At 34.7% G+C, this 27663-nt stretch overlaps 2 protein-coding genes and 1 pseudogene across 3 annotated transcripts; 2 read left to right on the top strand and 1 right to left on the bottom strand.

Annotated features, from left to right (window-relative positions):
- The first annotated feature begins 331 nt into the window (after positions 1 to 331).
- LOC125870276 (DNA excision repair protein CSB) lies at positions 332 to 7792 on the top strand. 2 transcript variants are annotated; one of them, XM_049550673.1, is made up of 8 exons: positions 332 to 565; positions 752 to 856; positions 1053 to 1604; positions 1770 to 2178; positions 3595 to 4438; positions 4858 to 5467; positions 6169 to 6618; positions 7026 to 7792. In XM_049550673.1, exons 2-8 carry the CDS (start codon positions 764 to 766, stop codon positions 7707 to 7709), a joined length of 3642 nt encoding a protein of 1213 aa, XP_049406630.1. In that variant the 5' UTR covers positions 332 to 565; positions 752 to 763; the 3' UTR covers positions 7710 to 7792. The 2 variants fall into 2 exon arrangements, with proteins under 2 accessions (XP_049406630.1, XP_049406631.1); XM_049550674.1 differs by lacking the exons at positions 332 to 565; positions 752 to 856; positions 1053 to 1604 and adding an exon at positions 1624 to 1642.
- Positions 7793 to 8752: 960 nt separating this feature from the next.
- LOC125870318 (uncharacterized protein At1g03900-like) lies at positions 8753 to 11239 on the bottom strand. The gene is made up of 3 exons (XM_049550720.1): positions 10689 to 11239; positions 9562 to 9849; positions 8753 to 9024 (listed from the first exon to the last, which is right to left on the bottom strand). The coding sequence occupies exons 1-3, from the start codon at positions 11178 to 11180 to the stop codon at positions 8950 to 8952; spliced, it is 855 nt and encodes a 284-aa protein (XP_049406677.1). The 5' UTR covers positions 11181 to 11239; the 3' UTR covers positions 8753 to 8949.
- A 3006-nt stretch (positions 11240 to 14245) lies between these two features.
- LOC125870331 (uncharacterized) lies at positions 14246 to 14741 on the top strand (annotated as a pseudogene).
- The last annotated feature ends 12922 nt before the right edge of the window (positions 14742 to 27663 follow it).

Raw genomic sequence — 27663 nt, 5'->3', positions numbered from 1 at the left:
TGAGTCCTCTATTTAGTTATATTTATATCAGGTAATTAATATACTGATACACAACGAATCATATAACTTCAAGCTAATCTATAGAATTCAAATTCTCATTCTGTATTGTAATTTTTTAAAACTCTTACTATCTCAGATAAATACATAGCATATACTTGCTTTTCGGAATAATATTTCCCTTTTTTAAAATAAGGAAATTGCCCAAGTAAAGGCATATAAGGAGCCACGTACCCGAATGGGAGACAACTAAAATGGAGCCCCGAATCCAAGAAACCGAAATGGCGGTCGTCCATCGAAGCACCACGCGGTGATATAAAAGACGCATTGAAAAAAATGTCTGGCCAAATTAGGGTTCATATTGATTTTTCCTAATTGCGGGACTCCAATTCGCAGAGGATCGTGTCGAAGTGTTCTGAGTATTCAGGCTTATGATTTCGTTGAATTTCTGGTTTTATAAGGGATAGATTTAACGGTATTTAAAACATATATGCTCTCTCAGTAATGTGGATCAATCAAACGAGCTGAGGAATTTGTAAAGGGCTGTGATTACTTCCTTGTTTATTTGGTAAGTGGATTGTCACCAACAATTACACACTTAAATCGCCAGAAAAGAGCAAAAATTGAAAATTTTATTGATAGTATAAGAAAGACTTGTAAGAACATTCCACTTGTATATTTAATTTTTTTGGATATCAGGAATGAGAAACTGAATTGTATTGCTGAAAGAGTTTTTTCCTTGTTTTGACGATAGGAAAAAGGAGAAATGGAAGAAGAGGAGGAAGATAAGATTTTACTCAGCAGTTTGGGTGTGACCTCTGCGAATCCTGAAGATATTGAACGTGACGTCTTGGACCAGGTTTGTTATGCACATGTTGAATTGTTGCTTGTCTGTAAACAATTAAGTGATAAGAATGTTGACTAGTTTCGTGTGATGCTTTGATGTTTATAATGCAGTTTAGTACTTAAAGCTGATTAATTCTTTCTCTGTTACTGGTTGCCATGCATGCTAAAAACTTACCGGTGATGGACTTCAATTTTTCGTATATTGGCAGGCAACAAGGCACGTTGGGGAGAGCAATGAAGCTACAGGGATTGCTGAAGAAGAGATAGAGGAAAGAAAGGAAGTAAAGGAAGAAGGACATGATAAGAAATTAGATTTGTTTAATAAATTGAGAGCAGTAGAAGTAGAAATAGATGCGATTAAAGATGGCTTTGGACATTTGGAACGCTTCAGAAGAAATGAGGAGGAAGTCCCTGATACTGATGGTTGCAGCGAGGAAAAGCATACAGAGAGTGAGCAAAGGACCATTCAGGCACCTCTGGATGATTCAAACCTTCAACATGCTTTAGCTGATGATCGTCTAAGAAGTCTTCTTGAAACAAAGGCTCAACTCAGGGAAGAACTTTCAATTTTTGCTAATGATACTTCACCTGATGCATTGATAAGAGCTCTTGTTAAGGATCAGCCTAAATCTAAAAGAAAGGTGAAAGAAGTTCAGAAATCAAGCAACAAGAAGAGCAAACGGAGGAAGACGGCATCGCTGGTTGATGATGATGATTTTGATGCAGTGTTAGCTGCAGCATCTTCTGGGTTTGTGGAAACTGTATGTGGTTTTTACAAACTGTAAATTGAAAAGATTTTGTAAGCTGGAAGTTACATGCGTGTTTTTTGTCAATAATAAGAAGTACTTCATTCAACATATATGCATCTCTTATCATACCTAAACATAAAGAGCTCTCGAGCTAACCTCATATTGTCTGTCTCATAGGAAAGAGATGCACTGGTAAGAAAAGGAATGTTAACCCCCTTCCACAAGCTCAAAGGCTTTGAACGTCGGATCGATGGTGCAGAGTTTTCTGGTAGACAAAGCGCTGCAGCTGATACAAACAGTAACGACGACGACCTTGCTTCCACCAGTATAGCCAAGGCTGTCCAGTCAATCTCACAGGCAGCTCAAGCTCGTCCAACCACCAAGTTGCTTGATTCTGCATCATTACCAAAACTTGATGCACCTGCCCACCCTTTCCAAAGACTAAGAAAACCTCTAAAAATCCCTCAATCATTAGAGATTACTACAGAGAAGAATGGAGAATTTACTAGAAAGAAGAAAAGGCCGTTACCTAGCAAGAAGTGGAGGAAGTTGGCATCTCGTGAGCAAAGGCAGGACGAAGGATCAGGTATCTTTATACACATGCTTCTGTGCTATACACCTAGGACTGGATAGTAGTAAGGACAGAATGCATGAAGTTTTGGCATGCATCACGAGCTCAACCTTATCAGTGATTTAAGCATGGTATTTTAGTGGGAGCAGTGTTTTGAGGGGAGAGGGCCATACTCCCTGATAGGGATGGGCAGTCAGTCTGTTTGGTTCAGTTTTAAGATCTTTGGTTTTCTAGCTGGTAATAGTGAAAACTGAAACTGAACTGATATTAGTTGGGTTTGGCTTATTGGTTGAGTTTGGGCCTTATCAGTTGGTAATTTTTTGTTTGGTTGAAGTGTAAGTCTCATTAGATACTAGTCGCTGGGTAGTGGATGACTAGTTTAGGCCTGCTTTGGTTTATGACAGTTTCACTTAACGGGGATTAGCTGGTCAGCAAATTGATTTAAGGAAGAAGGATTATATTCACATTTGAAATGTCACCTCACAGCTTACTATAAAATATCAAATAAATAAACAAATACAATCAGACGAACAACTTAAAACAAAATAAGTAAAAAAAGATTAAAAAAATAGGCAGTGACTCTTTGAAATCTGTAGGAGAAAGAAGAGAGTACGTATTTTGAAGGCTGAACTGCTTCCAAATAAACTGAAAAGCCAAAACCAAAAAACCAAAAAAATTTGGTTCGGTTGTTTTTTCAGTTGTATGGCCATCCATACTCCCTAAGTTTTGAACCTGGAACACAATTGGGTTGCTGATCACAAAATGTGTGTGCTGTGTGTTTGTCCGCACACTCTTGTATTGCTAATAAATTACAGAACAGATTGCTATTTTGTGATATATTCTCCTCCCTACTGTATAAGTATTTTACTTTTAGCTAATATTGAAGGTGCATCGCAAATTCTTCTCTAGGAATTATATTAGTTTTGTGGTTTTGTTTGCTCCTGATATATTTTCCTCGAAACATGAATAGCTCCATAATGCCACTCTGTTGCAGCTGAGCTTTCCCTATCAATGCCAACAGCATGTGGTATGTTTATTCTAGTGTCAAGATTGGATAATAAGTTAAAATCTGAAATGTATTTTAGAGGGTCTATTGCTAGAACTCGTATCGGTTTCATGTTTTTGACTAACTTTTACAAAGCCTGATGTAGTCGTATCAGTATTATGATTCTTAAGCTTGATAGAACCTCTAGCTTTTAATGCTCATATGTCAAAATTTTAGACTGTAAGTTTGAATCTTTCTGTATTTTACTATATGGTTCCTCAAACATTTTGGTGTCCAAGCAGAAAGATATTGTACAATTTTTTTTTTTTTGGGGTGGGGTGGGTGGGTGGGAAGGTGTGTGTGTTGTAAAGTTCACATATGAACATTATATGGACAAAGATATATATAAAAGGTACTAAAGTTTGTCTGTTTGTCTTCTGCTGAAGATGTCAATACCTCCAGTCATGAGGACAACACAGAGGATACTGAAGATGTAGAATCTTCTTTCGTGGCACTTGAAGGTGGATTCAAAATCCCGGAAACTATCTTTAACAAACTTTTTGACTATCAGAAGGTTGGTGTACAGTGGCTGTGGGAACTTCACTGTCAGAGAGCTGGTGGGATAATTGGAGATGAGATGGGTCTTGGTAAAACCATACAGGTTTTGTCTTTTCTTGGATCACTGCATTTTAGCGATATGTATAAGCCAAGCATTATCATTTGTCCAGTCACACTTTTGCGGCAATGGAAGAGGGAAGCTAAAACATGGTATCCCAGCTTCCACGTGGAGATATTACATGATTCAGCACATGATTCATCAAGTAAAAAGAAGCAAGCGGATTCTGAAAGTGACTATGAAAGCGAAGATCTGCTCGATAGTGAGACTGAAGGAAAAACATCTTCCAGGACTTCCAAAAAATGGGATCCCGTTATAGCTCGTGTTGTAAGATCAAATTCTGGGCTATTGATCACCACTTATGAACAACTCCGTCTATTGGGAGAAAAATTACTTGACATCGAATGGGGTTATGCAGTGTTAGATGAAGGACATCGAATTCGGAACCCAAATGCTGAAGTTACTCTTGTATGCAAGCAGCTCCAGACTGTTCACCGTATCATAATGACAGGGGCCCCAATTCAAAACAAGTTGAGTGAACTGTGGTCATTGTTTGATTTCGTCTTTCCTGGAAAGTTGGGAGTTCTACCTGTGTTTGAGGCTGAATTTGCTGTTCCCATATCTGTTGGGGGTTATGCTAATGCAACACCGTTGCAAGTTTCCACAGCTTACAGGTTGGTGTTTTATCCCATAATAGAGCTATGTAGGTTTGTGTAGTTACTTTCTGCTCTTGATTTTTAGCTTCCAAGTCAGCAAAGGAACTATCTATATATTTTCTTATATATTTTTTGTATTTGTATTTAAATCTGGATGAACTTATTAAAGATGAGGAAGAAGGAAAGCTACAGTGGTCCAGGACAACCTATTCTCCCTCTTTCCCCGACTCTTCTGAGGAAAAATTAAACTAAAAGAAGCTAAAAATGGGAAAATACTGATCAGAACTTTGGATTGCTTGTAATCCTGTAATTTATTGCTAAACCCTGTCTGATTGGAACATGTTGGACCCTTGAGGGGATCTGAGGTGGTCCTCACAAGGGGATGTGGCATTGAGTTTGTGGTTCATTTTTTGTGGCTTTACACTGTTGATATGCAGATGTGCTGTGGTGTTGCGGGATTTAATCATGCCTTACCTCCTCCGGCGGATGAAAGCTGATGTCAATGCTAATCTCCCAAAGAAAACTGAGCATGTCCTCTTCTGTAGCCTCACTAAAGAGCAGCGATCTGTTTACCGAGCTTTTCTTGCTAGCTCTGAGGTTGAACAGATCTTTGATGGGAGCAGGAACTCTCTGTCTGGAATTGATGTAATGCGTAAAATTTGCAACCATCCCGATCTTCTTGAAAGAGAACACTCCAGTAGAGATCCAGACTACGGAAACCCTGAACGCAGTGGAAAAATGAAAGTTGTTGCAGAAGTGCTTAAGGTATGGAAGGAACAGGGGCACCGTGTTCTCCTTTTTTCTCAAACTCAACAGATGCTTGATATTCTTGAGAGATTTCTTGTTACTTGTGAGTACAATTATAGGCGAATGGATGGTGTCACTCCTGTAAAGCAGAGGATGGTTTTGATAGATGAATTTAACAATACAGATGATATTTTCATCTTCATCTTGACAACAAAAGTTGGTGGTCTGGGGACAAACTTGACTGGGGCCAATAGAGTAATCATTTTTGACCCAGACTGGAACCCATCAACTGATATGCAGGTACTTCTACTCTTATCATTTTGTTATTGATTTTCCAATTATGGAGAAATGAAATTCTTGATCCCTTGACAATAGGCTATTTTGTGTTGTTGAACTTCAAATACTGCTTCTCATACTTTAGCCCCTTGACTAATGATGCTTGGAAAATTTCTTTCTTTTAAAAATGAGATGATTGAATATTAAAAAAAAAAATGGAAAGGAAAAATTGAGGGATGCAGAAACAATTTTAAGGTAGCGACCCCGCCCAGAAGTTGAGGACACATCTTACAATAAAATTGTGAGAACAGGTTTATATATAAGATAAATCAGTAGAGTGCGGTTTGGGGAGCTGTGGAAGTTTCTTTTTTTGAATAGGATAAAGAAGAGCCTGTCTCTGATTTTAAATACAGTAACATTGAAGGGCAAATTTGGACCCAAAATATAATTCTCTTTGAAATTTCCTTACAGAGGATAATACTGGTAGCTTGTTGCTTTGTCAGTGTAATTAAACAGCAATCATATAAAACAAAGCAAACAAGTGAAGGCCAAACAAGAGGAGGTCTCAGATATTTGTCAAATTAGAAGAGATGAGAGGTTTATTGAGTTCTATTGAACTAGGGTGGACATCTAAGTAATATTTTTTTATAAGGGCGGGGGTGGATGTCTAAGTAATTAAGTGATATTTGCTCAATGTTTTTAATAGCGACCTTATCATAGGACAGGCCAGGGAGCGTGCTTGGCGTATTGGTCAGAAAAAAGATGTTACTGTGTATAGATTGATTACCCGAGGAGCCATTGAGGAGAAGGTGTATCATCGACAGATTTACAAGCACTTTCTTACCAACAAGATATTGAAAAACCCACAGCAAAGAAGATTTTTCAAAGCAAGAGATATGAAGGATCTCTTTACATTAAATGATGATGGAAATGGGGGGTCTACAGAAACATCTAGTATTTTCAGCCAAGTATCTGAAGATGTGAACATTGTTGGGGCTCCAGATAGTCAAGAGAAACCATCTTTTCAAGCACCAGCGGTAAAGGATGATGATTCCAAGATTGGAGAGGCAGACAACTCAGATCCCAGGGGAAAAGCGGGAGATGATAACAACAATGGGGAGTTAGATGAAGAAACAAGTATCCTGCGGGGTCTTTTTGACGCTCATGGGATCCATGTAAGCTCTCTATTTTTTGCTAGTCATTGTTCAGTAGGCTTCGTGTTCCCAGCCACCCCCAGTCCATATGTCAGTGTGTGCTGTTGATGCTCTTGAGATCAAGTTGATCTCTGTGTCTAAATGCTTTAGATCTTTCACTCTTATTCTGTCTTCTTTTTGGGTTTGGGGTTGGTCTGGGGAAAGGGGAGATTTTATAAATTATCTTTACTTGTGTTAAACCCATGTCAGTTCTGTAGAAGGGTAGCTTTTGGATTTGAGAGAAAGATTAGGCACAGTAACTTCTCTTTCAACGTAATTTGAAGCTTGGTTTGAGTTAAATTTTTCTGAGCTATTTATCATATTCCCTTAGTCACGTTTATTTATCAGTGATTTCTTTGTTAGCTTATTCATATTTTGTGCTTTATCAGAGTGCGATGAACCATGATGCTATCATGAATGCTCATGATGAAGAAAAGTTGAAGCTAGAGGAGCAGGCATCCAAAGTAGCTCAGAGAGCTGCAGAAGCACTGCGGCAATCAAGAATGCTTCGAAGTCGAGAAAGTGTAGCAGTGCCAACCTGGACTGGCAAATCAGGAGCTGCTGGAGGGCCATCATCTGCTAAAAAGAAATTTGGTTCTACTGTTAATCCTCAATTAACCAGTAAATCATCTGAAGAATCCTTGAATGGCTATGATGCTATTAGGGGAAATGCTTTTCCTGCAGGGGCATCTGCTGGAAAAGCATTGTCTTCAGCCGAGTTATTAGCTAAGATTAGGGGGAATCGAGAGAAAGCTGTTAGTGATGGACTTGTTCATCAGTTTGGTACTCCAGCTTCAACCTCCAACAGCAGAGCAGGATCTGTAAGTAATGGGTACCGGAGTGCATCTTCTAGTTCTGTGGTTCAGCCAGAAGTGTTGGTTCGCCAGATCTGTACATTTATACAACAGAGAGGTGGAAAAACTAATTCAGCCAGTATCGTAGATTATTTCAGGGACAGGGTACCATCAAAGGACCTGCCCCTGTTCAAGAATCTATTAAAGGAAATAGCGATTCTTGAGAAAAACCCTAGTGGTTCTTTCTGGGTTCTGAAGCCTGAATATCAGGATCAGTAGTGCGTTCCTAGCTTGAACATATGATCCATGAACTACACTTGTGTGCTTTCTCAGAAATGAAATACTGTATAGCAGTTAGAAACAACATCTCAAGTGATTCAAATTTTCTTATTAGTTCTCAGCATCTTTGGTCTAGGTAGTTTGATCTATGGGCAGTGTACATAGTTGGATAATTTTCTGCTTCCCATAAATCATTGATTTTTCTTTGTAACAGGGATCAGTTGATACTCCGGAAATTAAGCCGTCCCCGAAAAAGAAAAGAATTTCTTTTGCTTGGTCTTACTGAAAGACTCTTATACAATACCTGTTCGTTTCATGTGGTTACAGTATGGCACATCCATTAGTCTTGTTGTTTTGTGGAAATTCCTTGAATTAGTAAATTCAATGCTAGTAAATAGGCGGAGTTGCAGCAGGAGGAAAACATCGATTAGTCTCAAGTGATTAGTGAGGACAAGAAAGATAAATATGAGGAACAGAAGTTTGTTTTACTAATATATAAACGTGTCTACAAATTGTCTCAGTGAAATTGTTACTATTAATATAAACATGTGTCATTCTTTTTAGAAAGAACTAAAAAGAAAACATGTTACAATTGAAACAAAGAAAATAACTATTTTGCACCAAAGTGTCAGCTCTAGTAAAATTCATTCTTTCAAGAGGAATCATCTCAATTTGTTTGTTTTGCTTAGTGTTTGAATAGTTGAATCATATTTTCGTTGATCATACTTTTTAAATATTTAAAATTGTTACCTATTGTGATCATAATACTTTTTATGTTATTTCTAAAATATGTATAAAAAAAAAATTATGTCCAAATTCGAACCTTAGTTAGTTTGATCCTCGTATTCAAAATCTGACTGAGGCTGAGGGAGTGTCCCAAAAACCTTAGGAGCATGAGGAAAGAACACAACAAACTAAAACATCTCTAATCATATAAGCTAATGGATCAAACCAAGGACTTGAATTCTTAAATAACATGTACTAGTAGATAAAAATATGTTTTCGAAATCAGTTACTTCAACAAAGCTCGACAGATGTATGTAAAAATAAGATATTTTCTTTATTGCATGTAATACAGAAGCGCCATTCCGATGCAAGCCAGTACATTAACATATTCCATTGCAATTATATTCCAAAACGCGAGGAAAAAAACTACCATGAAATTTCTCTTTCAATTTCTGAATCCCGGTGTATTTTTCTATGGTAATACAACATGTCAGCCATATTTAACACACAAAAATCAAAACGCTGCCCATCCAGCTGCTGTGGCTTTAGTTTTACTTGATCCAGATCCAGTGGCAGAAGGAAGGCTTCTCTGTTAGATGCCAATAAGAATATTTGCTATTAAAAGACTTGCTCACTTCAACATGATATGTAGTCATCGAAACAGGTAAAATGAACATCACATGAAACATCGTAGAACAATATAAATCGAAACTGACATCCCACAGAACTATAGGTTTAGATTCTCAAGTTCCAATCAACATGTGAGACACATACTCTTTTGTTCTATGAATAGAGAAACCAGACTATGTTCAATAGGCGTCTTCCAACTTGATTGTAAAATCAACACATTGAAGTTACCTTTTAATTCTAACACTCTGATAGCAAAAGATTTGTCATCAATATTTGCAGAAGAATTATTTATTAGAGCAGGAGACAATAGTAAAACCAAGTGACCAAAAGATTCCAAAGGTTTTGTTAGGTATGTAGTTTTTTTTATCAAAGTCACTGCTAGCTATTACTTCTTCTCTGAAGGTACACTAACAAAGGTCTTGGTATTTAAGGTTTAGCAATATGCAAAGAGCTAGCACCTTCATAGGGAGCATTGCGAAAGGGGATAAGAAAATACCTCAATTTGAGAGAGATCTGAAAGTGGATCAGTGGAATGCCTAGCATTTTCTTTTGACCCCTTGAAATCAATACTGGGAGTAGTAGACGTCTTTCGAGACATAACTGGATCATTTGGAGGGGGTGGAAGAGGAGACCTGATCTTATTACCACCTCCACTAGGTGGAGGCGCAAGGGCTGGCGTTTTTTTCACAGCTCCTGTTGTTCCAGCCGCCAATCCCACAGCCGAAAGCATCCCTGTCCCACTAGATGGTTTGTTCTTCACATTTATCCGGATTGTTTCACCTTCCTATACACCAAACTACCAAAAGTTATTCCCAAGAAAAATAGCAAATATTGTTATCGAGGACAATCCAATGATGACAACAATTACTAAAAGAGTTACTTTTGAACAAAAATATCAACACAAACCACGACATGAATATATTGCTATGCCATATTGGAACAGAGCAGGCAACATTAAGTCCGAACAAGAAGATCAAGGAACTGGAGAAATGAAGGGCATAACAAGAAAACCAAATCAGGGAAACGAATCATCGGGCAGGAATCCACATAACATCATAGTTTTCCTTGCATCAGTACTTACAACAAAAAAAGAAACAAACACTAGCAAAAACAAAAGGTGTAGTCATTGTAAAAGAATCTCCAAAGCTCTAGAGATATTTGAAGCTACTAGATTTGCAAAATAGTATCCTTTCTTTTGACTGTTCGATAAGCATCTGCTTGAATTCAATCCTATCTAACTTGATCATTCTATCCAGCTCTCATTTTATAATGGGAACATTCACAAAAAGCATCTAACAAATTACCCTTCAAGATTAGCAGGAGGGCAGATATTCCTTGTTCATTATCAAATAACCAGACATTCACAAACTTAAGCCAAGGGTCTATCGGAAACACCCTCTCTATCTCTACTACGAGATCCCACTTGTGTGATTGATTACACAGGGTTGTTGTTGCTATTCACAAACTTCCTATGGGAGTAAAAAAATGTAGTTCTCTTAGGCTGATCTATCATTCGGGAGTATTCAGTAACAGATAGCAGTGCAAATGCATACGATTTAGGTTCATTTACTACTAAATTATCCTCTCCAAGCAACTGAAAAGCAATTTTAAAAAATCGGATACCTTCAATCGGTGATTAACAGCAGGATGAATATCAATGTGATTATCATCACCAGCTTCACCATCTCCAACTTCCTTCTCATGCTCTCTCTTGACATACTTCTCATGATCAGATAACGCCACATTGAAATCAAATGCTTCATTCCTTTCGTTAAACCCTAGTCCAATGAACGCATGTTTCCCTCTCCCATCCTCGATCTTCAACACGAAGTACCTCGACGAATCCAACACCGATTCCACCGAGCTCTCTCTCTGTCCCGGCGGCACAAAACACGCCGCGAACAGCTCAGCAGAGTTCGGATCCTCGAGTCGGATCTCACAACGTTCCTTACAGGATACAACTCGGAGCCGACCCGTCCAGATCTTATCGGATTGTAGCCATTCACCACACTTGTAACCACCGCTCGTCGGACGCGGCGGGATTTTGAAAACAGACACCTCACGCACCACAAGGAGCGTGTGCTCAAACGATTCTTCGTCCTCCTCGAACGACATTGTCTTTGAAGATACGCAAACAATGGAAGATAAAAAAAAACTGAGTCTTTCAGCTTTTTTGGAGTGAAGAAGAAAGGTGACATTGGTAGGCGAGACGTGTTGGACTCTGTTAATTTACTATTTTGTCCTCGTTGTATTTTTGTTATTCCTTTTATGTCCTTAACCTTTTCCGGGTTTCTTTATAATGATGGAACCCTAATAACTGTTCTGTATCACTTGTTAGCTTCCTCCATAAAAAAAACCCAGCCGGAAGTAGCTCAGGTACTCAAAAGATTCAATCTTTTTTGTTCAATTTCATGTGGGTATTTTGTGTTTTTTCATTTTGATCGTCTCTACCTGGGAATTGATTGATTTCTGCAGTTTCTGTTTTGCTGTTTAATGCTGAGGTTTTTTCTGGTTTTCTGTTGTCAGGTGAAGCATTAGAGAAGATGTATCTCCAGTTTTACATCAATGAGAATGGTGACAAAGTTTACACCACTAAGGTATTATCTCTTCAGCAAATCATTTTTAACACGTGCATTGTTTTTTTAGGAAATATGCAGTTTTTTCGTCTTACTCATGTATATAATAGGAACCCTTCGGGGTGGCTCAGATAGTTTGGCTTGGGATCTCTATAGTGGAGGTCTCAAGTTCAAGTACGAAACTCCTTGCCTGAGACAGCAGGGGTGTTTGGCTTTGTAGGGTCGAACTTGTCGTATGGGGTTTGCCTAGTGCGGTTTACCCATAGGAGCAGGGTTTACCCTGTGTGGTTTCCCTTGTCATACAAAAATAATATAGATAGGGAACCCTTTTTCTTGTATTGAACCTGAAAATGGGAGCTTAAGTGATTTCTGGACAAAAGGAAATCTCTTATCTAATTTAATTTTTTAATTATTTGTAGAAGACGATGGCATTCATTAAGTTAATAGTATAACGGGTTTATCTGAGATGCAGTTATTGATTTATACCCTATTTCTGTTTAATTATTAGGGATATGTGATATATCTGCATTTTTGCAATCGCCCTTAGTGTAACTAGCACCCTCTAACACACTTGTAGAGAAACCAAGATATTAGGAAGAATCACACACTTAAGAGAAACCGAGAGCTTTTGGTTTTAGAACCTCAATTGATGGTTAGGCACTTGGGCTAAGACTTAATGGGCACATTGGGGAACTCTTAGGTAACACTAGCTTTTTAGACTTTCTACAACGAGAAGATTTATGTCATTTTTATTTTCCTGTAGTTTATAAGACTTTTGTCCTTAAAGTTGCTAATGTCCTTAGCCATAACAGTGGACTGTGTTAAGTAAGTTACATCATTCATAAGCTCAATCTTACTTTACTCATCGAGCAAAGTTACTAGGCAGCTTGCCAGTAATAATAGTACTTAGTAAAGTTCTGCACTTGCCTGGGACAAGTATTTGAGTCTGAGTTCTGATGTCTACAAATAAGTAAAAGCTAGAGATGTGATGCCCTTGAGTGGAACACTGCTTTCAGGTGTACANAGAAGCTCGAAATTAATTATTATCGGGGAGGGTCAAAATTAGGTGTCAACACTTAATTCATAATAGATCCAACTTTAATTCAATCTATAGAACACTTTTTCGTCGTTTCCGTAGTTACTTGTTTAATTTTTTTCTTAATTCACTCTTCTAATTCAACTTTAATACAGTGTAATACACTTTAATACAGGTTTAATTCATTTTTTCAGTTTGTTGGTTGATTTGTTATGATTTGATTACTTGTTTAAATTCTTTCTTAATTCACTCTTCCGATTGATTTACTTGCATAATTCATAATAGATTCAAGTTTAATTCAATCTATAGAATAAATTCTTTCTTAATCCTCTTTTTACTAATTCAACTTTAGTATTTTTGTATTACCACTTTAAATAGAAGTTTAATTCCATTTTGAAGTTTGTTGGTTGATTTGTTACTATTGAATTACTTGTTTAATTCATAATAGATTCAAGTATACTTCAATTTATAGAACACTCTCTCATTGTTTTCTGAGATACTTGTTTAAATTTTTTCTTAATTCACTCTTCTAATTCAATTTTAATATAGTGTAATACACTTTTAATACAAGTTTGGTTAGACGCATGTTTGTAGACCACATGGTGACCGTGAGGGGGATTGGATTTGGTAATTTTGAAGTATGGTTTCATCCTTCCCTTGTGCACACTATTCTTTTGCCATTTTGGTGCTTATGCTTTCACTACAATTTGGATATCACCAGGCACTGACAGGAGAGTTGTTGAGTCTGGCATCTCTAGTCATCTGTTCTATGTGGTATGGGTTTGGCTTCTAGCACTTTAACTGTTAACTTCTTTTTGTGCTTGTTGTTGTTGGGTCTTTCAAGATCAGTGAAGTCTCCTTTTCATGGAGTAGCCTTGTTTGTCGTAATGTTGAAGTTTCTTTGTTCAAGCTTTGTATTAGTATCTAGCTCTTCGATTCAGTTTTCTTCCCTGGACAGAAAGAGTCCTGTACTTTGTTGTCAAAAGTGTTGTTACATGAATGTTTTCAACTACGATAACTCTTTTCACAAGTGCATTTTTCGCTTTTAGTCCATATGTTTATGTTTTGCAATGATCCCATTGGTGAGGACTCTTATGGGTGTGGATATCTGGTATGTACTCCCTCAGTTCTGGATTTTTTCACACCCCAGTAAAAATGCTCATCTATCTTTTGTGTTCTTGTTGCTCATCTTTGTGGCTTCCATTTTCTTTTTGCTTATCACACCGGTTTGAGTTTTGTGGGTTGGAAGAATGTATATATCGTGAATTGTATTAAAGGATTAGAGTTGTAAATTTTTTAAGGTTAGAGTTCAGTATACTGGTTGTGTGGGTGCTTCCACTGTAATCTTGATATCGTTTTAGGCCTTCGAGAAAAAGGGGGTTTCGAATAGTACATGGAGTAGTATACTGCCAATTGCATTAAAAATGTATTAAAATTGTATTAAACAAATTGTACATGGTGCAGGGAGTATACTGCCACTTGCTTATGCCATTGTCGATTTAGCGAATGATGCATCTTGGAGGTGCTTTTTTGAGCAATTCAGAGACACATTCGATCAAAGATCAGAGATGTGTATCGTTTTCGATAGGCATGCAAGCATTATTAAGCCAGCTTCGAGAGTCTATGATGAAGTACCTCATTTTGTGTGTATGTGGCACTTACTGCAAAACATAATGAAAAACTTCAGAAAAAATCAGCAAAGGGTAACTGAGTTATTCTACTCTATGGCAAAGATTACTTGCTGAACATTGGATACAACAAATGGTCGCGTGTGCATGCTGAAGTAAAAAGAATTTGGATGATGACATCAAATATAGCAGAATCAGTCAATTCAAGAACAAGACATGCCAAAGTTCTTAAAGTCTTGCACCTCTTGGAATTCATGAGACAGGTTGTCCATAAATGGAATAACAATAACAGATCAAAGGCGACATTTTCAGGCTTTCACCTTGGAAAAAAGTATGAAAATATATTGCGGCACAATAAAACTGCATCAGAGAAATTAAGGGAATGCTTGATCTGTAAATATTTTTGCTAATATATTTTCTTCTGATTCATATCTAACATCTCTCTTGATTATATTTTTTTTTTATTTTCATAGGTTGTAGAGACAAATAAATATGTGTATACGGTACTTGATGGTATTACACAATTCACAGTATGTCTTCACCAACGTAGATGCACATGTGGGAGATTTCAATTGGTTGAGTTGTCATGTCCGCATTTTTGGCAGTTTTAACAATAAAACACACTGGTTATGAGAAATATTACTCTGATTACTATACAAGAAAAAATTTATTGCTGACATATTAGTTTCAAATGGATCCCCTGCCAGATGAAACACATGGAACATACCAACACATGTTTTTGAAGAGGTTGTACTTCCACCTCATGGAAAGAGACCTCCGTGAAGGCCAAAAAATAAAAAACATACACAACTGAGAGAAGATGGATTCAAGAAGGCGAAAATTACATGCAACAACTGTGGACAACAAGATCACAACAGAAAGACTTGCAAAAATGTTAGGCCTTATGATCAAGAATAAGAATAAGCAATAAAATTTGTTTTAGCATTTTGTTTTAGAAGCTCATTGGTTTACTATACGAATTTAGATCATGTCTGTTTATATGGTTGATTCCCTTAGTTCCGTAATCTCGTGTTATTCAGTTTAGTGGAATGCTTTCTTAGTTGTGCAATCTCGTGTTATTCAATTTAGTCGAATGTTTCATGTTTATAGTTAGATATGCTATGATATAGTTGAAATGATATTCGATAAAATGCAACTTAGTAATTGTTTAAAATTCCCATTGAATGTTTAGTTGGAATTGCATCTCTTATTTTAACTATTGATTACCTCAATGCTTAGTTTACTTATTGTTGTTGAATCTTAGATGTTTATATGATGATTCTTGTTACTGCTAAGTGTTAATTGCTTGTTTATTGATATACAGTAGCTCATTTTGTTTTATTTTCTCATAAGTAATATCTTAATTTGGGCAAGCAGTGACTTTGAGTTGCATTTTGGCTTTAAAATACTTAAATCACTTTCATTTCAATTTAGAAACTCAAGTTCCATAATCTCATCTAGAAAATTCTCTAAAAATGGGCATGATTTTGGGAAAAATCTCTGTTGAAACACCCAAATACGAATTGGTATAATCTACACTTGATTACGAGATCCGTAAATACCCAAATACGAAAAAAAGAAACATCTTTCGTGCAAGCAAGTACCATCGCATGCTAGCACACATTTGCTCAATAAAAGCTAAGCAATCAGAAAGTTAAGAAAAAGTATTGTACATCTCATTACTATGTCCAACAAATATGACAATAAAAGCTACATTGAACTATATTACACTAACATCCATTCACCTTATAATAAACCAATTTCTATGCTCACATAATCTTATATACAAACCAAATCACCCACTTTCAGAGGATTGCTTTGCCATTGGGAACATCCTCAACCAGTCTTTGGCTTGTGCTTTTCAATTCAGCCTTATAAGGGTTTGGGGAATATACCAGTAGGGGAGAGAAAAAGAGGGGGGGATTCATCGACAGAGACCACAAACAAAAGTCAAAAGATCAAAAGGGTGTTAACATGACATCTATATCATATAGCTCAAGTCACATACGATCGGCAAATACCTAAATACGAATTGATGCAATCTACACCATATAGTTTTCATAGTCATACTAACTAATATTCTTTATCTATCCGGTCTTTCGTCTTCACTTTGAAGGTCACTCGCTTGCTTCCTTCTTGCATATTCCCATAATATAGCTCCAAATCTCTTTCAGAGAATGTCTGCCTTTACTTGTTGATTTAGAATATGTTGGCTATTACTTACAAACTCTGCAAATGCAGCAACGAAAACTCCACAATCCCTAAAAAATTCAATATAACATTATTATCAAAATATCTACTTAATGCAAAAAAGAATACCTGTTTGATAATACTTACAATGAGTGATCTTGTTGTCTGGGAACACCTTTAGTTATCAAAGTAAGGTAGTAATCAGTTGAATTAAAGATGAATAAAACCAATGACCACTTCTGGTTCCAAATCCAGACCCAGAACTTATCAACTTCAACACAAGCAGCCTAAACAATGAGCTAGTTGTCATATACTTAAAGCTCTATTTTCTATCAAAAAACCAACTTCCAAAGCAACTTAAACCTACATTTCCACTTTATCCATTGGAACAAAATATTCGAGTACAGGAGAAAAGATCAGATAGAACATGGAACAATGTTATTCTAAATATATGATGTGTCCTCTCATTTACACATCTTTTCCATCTGTTTTCCAAATTAACACGAACAAGTGTTACCAGCTATTTGACAAGCTCCCACTAATTCTAGACAAAACAATGGACAAAGAGAAGATATTTGCAATTAAGTAAAACAAAAATGTTTGGTCAACTACCCAAAAAAATAAATTACGCATCCACCTTCACACTAATGAACTTCATGCCCAGGATGTGACCATCAAAACAAAATAGGGACAAACCATCATTACTCACAAACCAGTTTTGAGTAGATCCTGATTCATGGAAAGAAGGACAAAGACAAAGAAAAATCATGCATAGTTAATAAAAAACTACTAAAAATAAACCCCCCACCCCACCCCACCCCCAAAGAAATATATGTTCAAATATAACCTAAAGAATGCAAATGATTCTGCTCACCCGATACTTGTGAGATTCCCAAACTAAAATTGGGACCGTCATTTACTTCATCCGTAGCAGTAGGAGATGAAACTTGACCTCTCATTCGACTTCTTCTATAAATTTTCTGATTCGAAGTACCAACATCACTAAATATCTGTGGACTTCTTCTAGGCGATTTTCGTTACCTTCTTCCATTAGAATTCTGTGCTGAAAAATGGGGAAGAAAGAACAACAAAGCCCTAAAATTTTCGGATAGAAGAGTAGAAAGAAAAGAGAGAGAGGATATGAGCGAATGGGCAACACTTTTTTGCTTAGTTTAAAAATTACATGAAAAGGAACAAATTTGTTTTAAGTAAGTATTGCTAAAAGTTGACAAAAATGCTAATAAATTAAAAGTATACTTAAAAGTGGTAATTATTAAATAAAAGACCTTCACTTATGTAATTTTTCCATAAAGGAATTAATGAGGTCCATTATATTCCCCAAATCATTTATTAATTTTATTTAAATTATACGCCTATATATTAATATAAAGATATGGTAAAATATACACTTTGTTTATTATTTTTTAAAAGAAATACAACGAACAGGTAAAAGTGAATTGAAGGACTAGAAACAAACATCATAGATAAGTAGAATTCAAGAGCTGAATATCTTAATGCAGGTATATAGCATTGAAGATCGAACTTCGTAAATGAACGTAATTGTCATACTATGTCTTATGAGGTTTTGTTGATACGATATCTTTTGTTATAAATATAAAAAAGAAGACAAAATCACAGATCAAGAGACATAAATAAAAGAAAAAAGGATGTGAAGCCAATGTAGTTATTGTTGGGTTTTAAAGGTGTGAACAGGAAATGAAGGGCTGTGACTCTCCTGAAGAGTTGTGACTATGTCGAAAGGTTGTGTCCTTTCTAAATGGACCTTTTTGAAAGGTTGTCTTCTTTCCAAAGGGTTGTGACCTTTACCCTTTGTTGGCTATAAATAAAGAGGTTTTCTCGCATTTTTCTGCATTTAATTCTTCCCTTCTTTTGCATACATTTCTTACAAAACAAAATCGATCGATCGTGTCTCTGTGTGTGATTCGTTGCCGTCATTTTGAGTTCGTTGAAACTATCAAAGTTTGAGGTACCGCTACTTCTTTAATAGTTAATCCGTTTTATCTTGAGAGGAATTAATTTGTAACCTCGGGTACTTGAGGGGATTAAATTTCTTAAGGAGATACAGTGGGTTCTGTGGACTCGAATAGTTCTTTATGTTTTTCTTTTCATCTTTAATTATTTCTGATTTGCTAATCTGAATACAAGAGTTAACAAGCTTAAGAAATTTAATGTTGGTATTTTCTGTGGTAAGGAAATTACCTCTATTTTCTGTGTTCTATTAATTGGGGAAAGAAAAAGAAGAAAAAGAGAATTATTTATCATATTATAAAAGAGATTTGGGATGAATTAATACTACTTTAATATGTTCGAGTATATTTTTTGTAGTACGTTTTCCTTGGATGGATAAGATTATTTTTATTTTCTTCCCAAGTGCATTCAAGCATTGCACTCCTTCAGTTTTCTTTTCAAAGAGAAAAGTTATTTTGTGCATAAAAGCTAAGATGAACACTTTAATTTTTTCCTTATATTCTTGATTTTATATAACTATGAGAAGAAGTAAATGAACAAATGTTGTCTCCTAACAATATTTGAACATGAGTTTAGTTTCTTGTTGAAATTAAATGTCTTCTTGAGGAAAATAGGAATATGATGGAAACTGAGAAAAGAAAAAAAAATAGCAAGAAAAGTGACTTGCATGGAATTATTGCTGACAGATAGAATATGATTCAATGAGAGTAAAAATCAAGTTCTATCTTTATTTCCCTTGATTATTATTTTCTTTTTCTATCCTTTATAAGTTATGAAATTTATTTCATAAATGTTAGGATAAGTGGTCATTATGTGATGATCTCAGAATATATCTTTATCATTATTAATATGTATTCTGTTTAGAGGAGGAAAAATAAAACTTTTGTAGTTTTCTACTCCATGTAAAATTTGATTGTGTTTGACTTTTGGCGATTTTTTTTTACTCCTTTGGTTTGAAGAATATAAGAACTTCACGAACAAATCAGATTGTGCTTTGGTTTGAAGAATATAGAAACTTCACCAATTTGTTAAATGCTCAGTTTGAATGAATATTCTGACTTGAAGAATACAAAATCTTCGGCAGGGATATTAAGGCTAAATGATTGAAAAAGATAAAATCTTCATCGTTTGCTCGAAATAGTGTTGTATTTGAAGTTTCTGGAGATTAAAACCTTTTTGGTTTACTACTCTGTCTGAATGTGAAACTGATTCGAAGAATTTTAAAACTTCATCAGAATTCAAGGTTCATTCGGGTAACGATTAGAAGAATATAAAAACTTCATCATTAAACTAGAAACAAGTTATATAAAGATTGAATCTTTATTGTTAGTATTCTAAATACTAAGCGGTTTGTCAAGTTGTGACAAAACGGAAAAAAAAACACTAGTGACATAAAATTAGTAATTTTTGTGCCTGCAATGGGTGTTAATATGGATTAAATCTCCAAAAGAAGGCTTCTGTTGCCAATGTGTAAGCATGGGAAAAAAATATGTGGAAAATAATTTCAAATACTTGAAATATATTTTTGAGAACATATTTAAAATGTGGGGGGCTCTTTACTTGTGATAAAGACAAAATTAGACTTACTATCTAATTTAAATTTGAAAGTACAAGATATGAAATTTAATGACATTCTTGTATTATGTTAGACCCACAAAATTCTTGGAGTATATTTGATATTGTGGACGTTGAGTCTCTCTTTACTAGTATATGATATGACTAGTATAAAACCACAATATTATATTACTCGTTCAAAAGAATTGTATTCTTTGATGAAAAAGTCTCACTTAAAATATTGTGATTTTTCATGAAAAGATATGTCTATTAAAATTAAAAAAATAAAATAGTATAGACATGAACATTGGTGAAAAGTGATATGTTTTGTTTGTGTTGTGAAACAAACATTTGGGTCATATTGCCCTTATTGGACCGATGAGACTATGATCATGGGTAATTCTATAACAAATTGAATGTTATGGAAAGGTCCTTCTGAAAAGGACATATGACAAGGTGTTGACTCTAAAACAATGTTTTTGTTTGAGAAAGTTATAAAACAAAGTAAAAAACAAAATATTTGTGGGAAAAGGTTACCTCACAGAAGGTCTTTTCAAACTTAATATTTTTGTTTGTTCTTACTTGCTTGAATCAAATTGTTTGTGACATAAATGTTTGGGACATGTCAATTACAAAACATTGCAAAAACTTATCAACTTAGAAGTTTTGCCTAACTTCTAGTGCAATGAATCAAAATGTCAAGTATGTGTTGTTGAAAGGAAGTTTAATACCTTAGAATTGATTTACACTGACATTTGTGATATGAAGTCAACACCATCTCGTGGTGGGAAAAAATGTTTCATAAACTTTATTGACACTTGCACTAGATATTGTTATGTTTATATGCTGAATGGTAAGGATGAAGCAATAGAAACATATTGGCAATATAAAACTGAAGTTGAAAATCAGTTGGATAAAAAGATTGTCATGATTAGAAGTGGTAGATGTGGAGAATATGAATCTTCTTTTGCATAAATATATTTGAAAAATGGAATCATCCATCAAATTACTGCACATTCTCACCTCAATCTAATGAAATTGTTGACAAGAAAAAACCAAACTTTGAAGGAAATGTTGAATGTCTTATTTATAAGTTCAGGTTTATCACAAAATTTGTGGGGGGTGCTATCATTATAGCAAAAGAGAACAAAAAAAAAATTGTTTGTTCAGAAAGAGAGAAACAAAAAGTTTTGTTTGTTAGTAAAGGGAGTAACAAATAAAAAAAAAACTTTTGTTTGTTAAGAAAGGGAGCAACAAAAAGTTGTGTTTGTTCAGGCTTTGTTGTATCCTGATAGAGAATTGTTTGTCGTCCCTTAAAGTTTATACAAACAATAACTCTTGAAAGATAGTGATCAAACAATTTCCAATACAATCTATTTCATATGAGAAATGGAAATGAGGGAACTATTCCCAAACGGGTCAAAGTAGGACCTAAGACTTTGGATGGTATGTTCACTGGATATGCTACAAATAGTAAAGCATGTCGATTTATGGTTCATAAGTCTGAACTGTAGGATAGTCAAGTGAAGGTTCTAAACGACCTTGGAAAGCCAAAGGAGAATGTACTTAATAAAGAGATTCGGAGGCGTAGTAAATGTCAATGGACAAATTACTTCCTACGAGTTTGATTTTGTAACATTTCTTCTTGAAAATGAGTCTCATATATTCTAAAAGTTATGCCCTTTGTGGACTCATTCTCTTTGAGAAAAGGTTGTCAATAGTAAGATAGATTCAATCTTGAGCAACCATACTTGAGAGTTGATTGATCTTTCTCCAGGAAATAAACTTTTGGATTCAAAGTGGATCTACAAAAGGAAAAGAAAGTTGATGAAACTATTGACAAATACAAAGACAGACTTGTTGTTATAGGCTTTAGACAATAAGAAAGCCTTGTTTGACAGATAATAGCACTAACTAAGATTACATCAATTCAGATGTTAATTGCGCTAGTTGCGAAATATTGTCTTCAAATTCGTCAAAATAGATGTGAAAATATTTTTTTTAAATGAAAAATTGGAGGAAGAAATTTACATGGAACAATCCAAGGGCTTGGTGGTTCTAGTAAAGAAAAGAACGTCTATAAACTTGTTAAGTCACTCTGTGGACTAAAAACAAGCGCCCAAATAATGACATGCGAAGTTTGACAAAACTATGTTGGCAAATGAATTTAAAATTAATGAATGTGATAAATGTTTTTACATTAAAGACACTCCAAATCACAAGGTCATTATTTGTTCTTATGTTGATGACATGTTGATCATCAAAAGAGACATTTCTGACATAAATGCTACTAAGCATATGCTAGAAAGTAACTTCGATATGAAAGACATTGAAGTTACTGATGTGATTGAAAATGTACTTGACAAGTTCAAGCATTTGAATTTCAATATTGTCGAGACTCCAATAAATGTGAGATTTCATTCAAAAGAATGAAGGCAAAAGTGACTCACAATTGGATTGTGCTAGAGTATTGAGAAGTATGATATATATCATGAAGTGTACGCGATCAAATATAGCATATGCTATTAATAAACTAAGTCGGTTCACGAGTAATCTCAATCAAACTCATTGGATGACAATGAAAAGAGTTTTGGAGTATTTAAAACATACTTAAAAAATTATTGATTTGCATTATAACTAATATTCAACAGTATTGGAAGAATATAGTGATGCAAATCGAATCACCAGGTCAAATGAAGTAAAATCCACTAGTGGATATGTATTTACTCTTGGTGGAGAAGCAGTCTCTTGGAAATCTTCCAAATAGAGATGTATCGCTCGCTTTACTATGAAATCTAAGTTTATCACTCTAGATTATAAGGCCGGTAAAGAAGTTGAATGAATCCAAAATTTCTCAAAAGATTTTTGGCCCAAACCTTTTAGCTCCAGTATACATACATTGTGAGAGTTGCATAGGTAGGGCATGTAGCATGATGTATAACGGAAAGTCTCGTCATATATGACATAGACATAATATCGTTAGAGAACTACTCTCTAGTGGAATTATCATAATTGACTATGTAAAGTCAAATGATAATGTGTCGGATCCACTTATAAAAGGCCTAACTAGAGAGGGAGTTGATAGATTATCACAGGGAATGGGACTATGGACGAGAACAAGTCATTGTGGCGGTAACTCTACCTAGAAGATTGGAGATCCCAAGATCTAGGTTCAAGGAGATCAAACAAAGTCATTGATGATGGTTCAACATTGTCAAAATATTTTTTATGGTCTATTCTCATGATAAGACAATGTTCAGTAACAAGGATAAAGGCATTAGGACTTTTTAATGATTTCTAAGTTTGATACAGGGTATATCAAATGGTGTATCTAAGGGATAACACATTTAGAAATCACCTATGTAAGTGTTAAGTGTAAGTCGCTTCAAGGAGAATCCGGTAAGGCCAGTTCTCTACGCACTTATAAACCGAGACGTGTTCATGGCTGAAACGAACTAAAGAATGAGAACCAAAAAAGTTTAAGGGTTGATTGTGTGACTTATGTTTTCTAAGTATACACCAAAGCTCGACGGTTCAAAGATATCAAATTTACTGATTGACCGAGTATATCCGATATATGTTCACTATGAAAAGTTCAAAGGGAAACCCACTTATCCAGAGGCAATCAATCCTCAATTACGAATCACACAGTTTTTCATGCATATGTTTTAACAATAGCCATTCCCTATTCATGTGGGGGATTGTTGGGTTTTAAAGGTGTGAACAGGAAATGAAAGGTTGTGACTCTCCTGAAGAGTTGTGACTATGCCGAAGGGTTGTGTCCTTTCTAAAGGGACCTTTCTGAAAGGTTGTTTTCTTTCCAAGGGTTGTGACCTTTACCCTTTGTTGGCTATAAATAGAGAGGTTTTCTCTCATTTTTCTGCATCTAATTCTTCCCTTCTTTTGCATACATTTCTTACAAAACAAAATCGATCGATCGTGTCTGTGTGTGATTCGTTGTTGTCATTTTGAGTTCGTTGAAATTATCGAAGTTTGAGGTACTGCTACTTCTTTAATGGTTAATCCGTTTTATCTTGGGAGGAATTAATTTGTAACCTCGGGTACTTGAGGGGGATTAAATTTCTTAAGGACACACAGTGGGTTTTGTGGACTCGGATAGTTCTTTGTGTTTTTCTTTTCATCTTTTATTATTTCTGGTTTGCTAATCTGAATACAAGAGTTAACAGTTATATGTTGATGAAAAAATTGTCTAGACTATATAACAAGCATTATAAATGAGATAAATGCATATTCCTCATGATTTTATGCTAGTTAATTAAGGTAGCTTCCTTTCAATTATTTGTGTGCCAACCAGTAAAGTGAAGACGTTAAATTATTTAGTGTTTTTGTCTATATCGATCGTTACCTAACTTGTAAAATTAAATTCCTTCTCTTTGTATAGCTTAAGTTTCATTCGTCGAGAATAATTATGGACACACCATAAACATTATAACAAAAAAAACACATGTTTTTCAAAGGAAGGTTACTTACCAAATTGAATGTTCGGAATTAAAACTTTAAAATGAAGATCATCATTCTTTTAAGATCTATCATATCAAATCATCGGGAACATAAAAAAAGTATATTGAATTCATGAGAGCCGATAAAATTCTCTGTCTTGTGGGCGGTGGCGGAACTAAAATTTTTAATAAGGGGGTTCAATATATGAAGAACTAAACACATGAACTAATCGAAAAAGGTTCAACATCAATTATATATAAATAAAAAAATAATTTTAATTATGTATAAATAGTAATATTTTTCATCGAAAGCCCCTGATAGAAGGCTGGCTCTGCCCCTGCTTGTGGGTACTTATATTCTAATTAAAATCAAGACTAAACGGCTCTCAACTTTTCTAGTTAACCATGGGACATCAGAAAAGAAACCCTCTAACCAAAACCCACATATAGTTGTATATGTTTATGTAATTTTAATTTAGCCCATCAATAAATTAGAAATTACATTCGGATATCCATATATTGAAACTCAAGAGGGAGCAATTGAAATCTTTTCATGAACTAACAATCAGTTGTTACTATGCCCTAGTTGACTTACATGCTAGTTAGTTAAATATGAAAAATATAATAAATAAAAGATAAAAGAATAGACAATTTTTTTTTATAGTAGTTCCAATCATCGATGTGGTGTCTCGTTCAATTCCCTTGGATTATAAGTATTTCCTTCATAGCTTTGAATAAATTTGATTATACAACTTGTGTTGATATCTCCCGATTTGAATAGATCCAAATTTCTTTTTATTGTATTAAACTATGAGATAAGGGTCAAAAACATATCTAAATTATCTCTTTTTTTTAGTTTCATACATAAACTATATATGTTTGAGAAACACACTTCTCTCTTTTATTACACTATCATCATGGTGTGTGTAATACAATCTCTCTACTCATATATATATGAAAAGTATTTTTTACTTGCCGTAAGACTTTTTTTAAAAATAAATTTTTTATTTTTGTTATATTCGGTACGTAAATAGAAAAAAATATTTTCCTATATACACATCTAACACAAAACAAGAAAAATGAAAAAAACACCGGAAAATGACCTAAAATATCCTCGAAGTATTGGAAATGGTACAAAAATGTCCTCCATCCACCTATTGGCTCCAAAATACCCTTGTCATCCTCCTTTGGGTCCAAAATTGACCACTTATTTAACGGTTTTAAATTTTAACTATTTACATATATTTTTTTAAATACGTGGCGCTCAACTATTGATTATAATTTAATATATTAATATAATTTATAAACCCACCCATTACTAATTAAATCTGCTCCAAACCCGACCCAATTAATAAAGGATAAACTACTTTATTAGACATACATTACTATCATATATTATCTCTACTTTCAAACAATTACATATAGTACCACTTTCAATAATTTATACCATATATTATTGAAGATACAATTTGATACTCACATCCCTTAAAATTAGGATTGATTACTTATCCTTACATTTAAACTTCACAATTAACATTTTAATAACAATTAAATATATTTCTCTTTCAACATCTCCTNTGCCCTTATTGGACCGATGAGACTATGATCATGGGTAATTCTATAACAAGTTGAATGTTATGGAAAGGTCCTTCTGAAAAAGACATCTGGTGAGGTGTTGACTCTAAAACAATGTCTGTATTTGAGAAGTTATAAAAAAAGTAAAGAACAAAATATTTGTGGGAAAAGGTTACTTCACAGAAGGTCTTTTCAAACTTAATATTTCTGTTTGTTCTTACTATGTTTGGGACATGTCAATTACAAAACCTTGCAAAAACTGATTAACTTAGAAGTTTTGCCTACCTGCTAGTGCAATGAATCAAAATGTCAAGTATGTGTTGTTGAAAGGAAGTTTAATACCTTATAATTGATTTACACTGACAATTGTGATATGAAGTCAACACCATCTTGTGGTGAGAAAAAGTGTTTCATAAATTCTATTGATAATTGCACTAGATATTGTTATGTATATATGCTGAATGGTAAGGATGAAACAATAGAAATATATTGGCAATATAAAACTGAAGTTGAAAATCAGTTGGATAAAAAAAATTGTCATGATTAGAAGTGGTAGATGTGGAGAATATGAATCTTCTTTTGTAGAAATATATTTGGAAAATGGAATCATCCATCAAATTGCTGCACATTCTCACCTCAATCTAATGAAATTGTTGACAGGAAAAAACCAAACTTTGAAGGAAATGTTGAATGTCCTATTTATAAGTTCAGGTTTACCACAAAATTTGTGGGGGGTGCTATCATTATAGCAAAAGAGAACAACAAAAAAATTTGTTTGTTGAGAAAGAGAGAAACAAAAAGTTTTGTTTGTTAGTAAAGGGAGTAACAAATAAATAAAAAAAAAACTTTTGTTTGTTAAGAAAGGGAGCAACAAAAAGTTGTGTTTGTTCAGACTTTGTTATATCCTGATAGAGAATTGTTTGTCGTCCCTTAAAGTTTATACAAGCAATAACTCTTGAAAGATAATGATCAAACAATTTCCAATATAGTCTATTTCATATGAGAAATGGAAATGAGGGAACTATTCCCAAACGGGTCAAAGTAGGACCTAAGACTTTGGATTGTATGTTCATTGGATATGCTACAAATAGTAAAGCATGTCGATTTATGGTTCATAAGTCCGAACCGTAGGATAGTCAAGTGAAGGTTCTAAACGACCTTGGAAAGAACCAAAGGAGAGTGTACTTAATAAAGAGATTCGGAGGCGTAGTAAATGTCAATGGACAAATTACTTTCTACGAGTTTAATTTTTTAACATTTCTTCTTGAAAATGAGTCTCATATATTCTAAAAGTTATGCCTTTTGTGGATTCATTCTCTTTGAGAAAAGGTTGTCAATAGTAAGATAGATTCAATCTTGAGCAACCATACTTGAGAGTTGATTGATCTTCCTCCAGGAAATAAACTTTTGGATTCAAAGTGGATCTACAAAAGGAAAAGAAAGTTGATGAAACTATTGACAAATACAAAGACAGACTTGTTGTCATAGGCTTTAGACAATAAGAAAGCCTTGTTTGACAGATAATAGCACTAACTAGGATTACATCAATTCATATGTTAATTGCGCTAGTTGCGAAATATTGCCTTCAAA

This window comes from Solanum stenotomum, chromosome 7, assembly GCF_019186545.1.
Source record: "Solanum stenotomum isolate F172 chromosome 7, ASM1918654v1, whole genome shotgun sequence".
Classification (NCBI taxonomy): Eukaryota; Viridiplantae; Streptophyta; class Magnoliopsida; order Solanales; family Solanaceae; genus Solanum; species Solanum stenotomum.
Note: the sequence above shows the minus strand (reverse complement) of the source record. Positions and strands in the feature narration are given on the sequence as shown.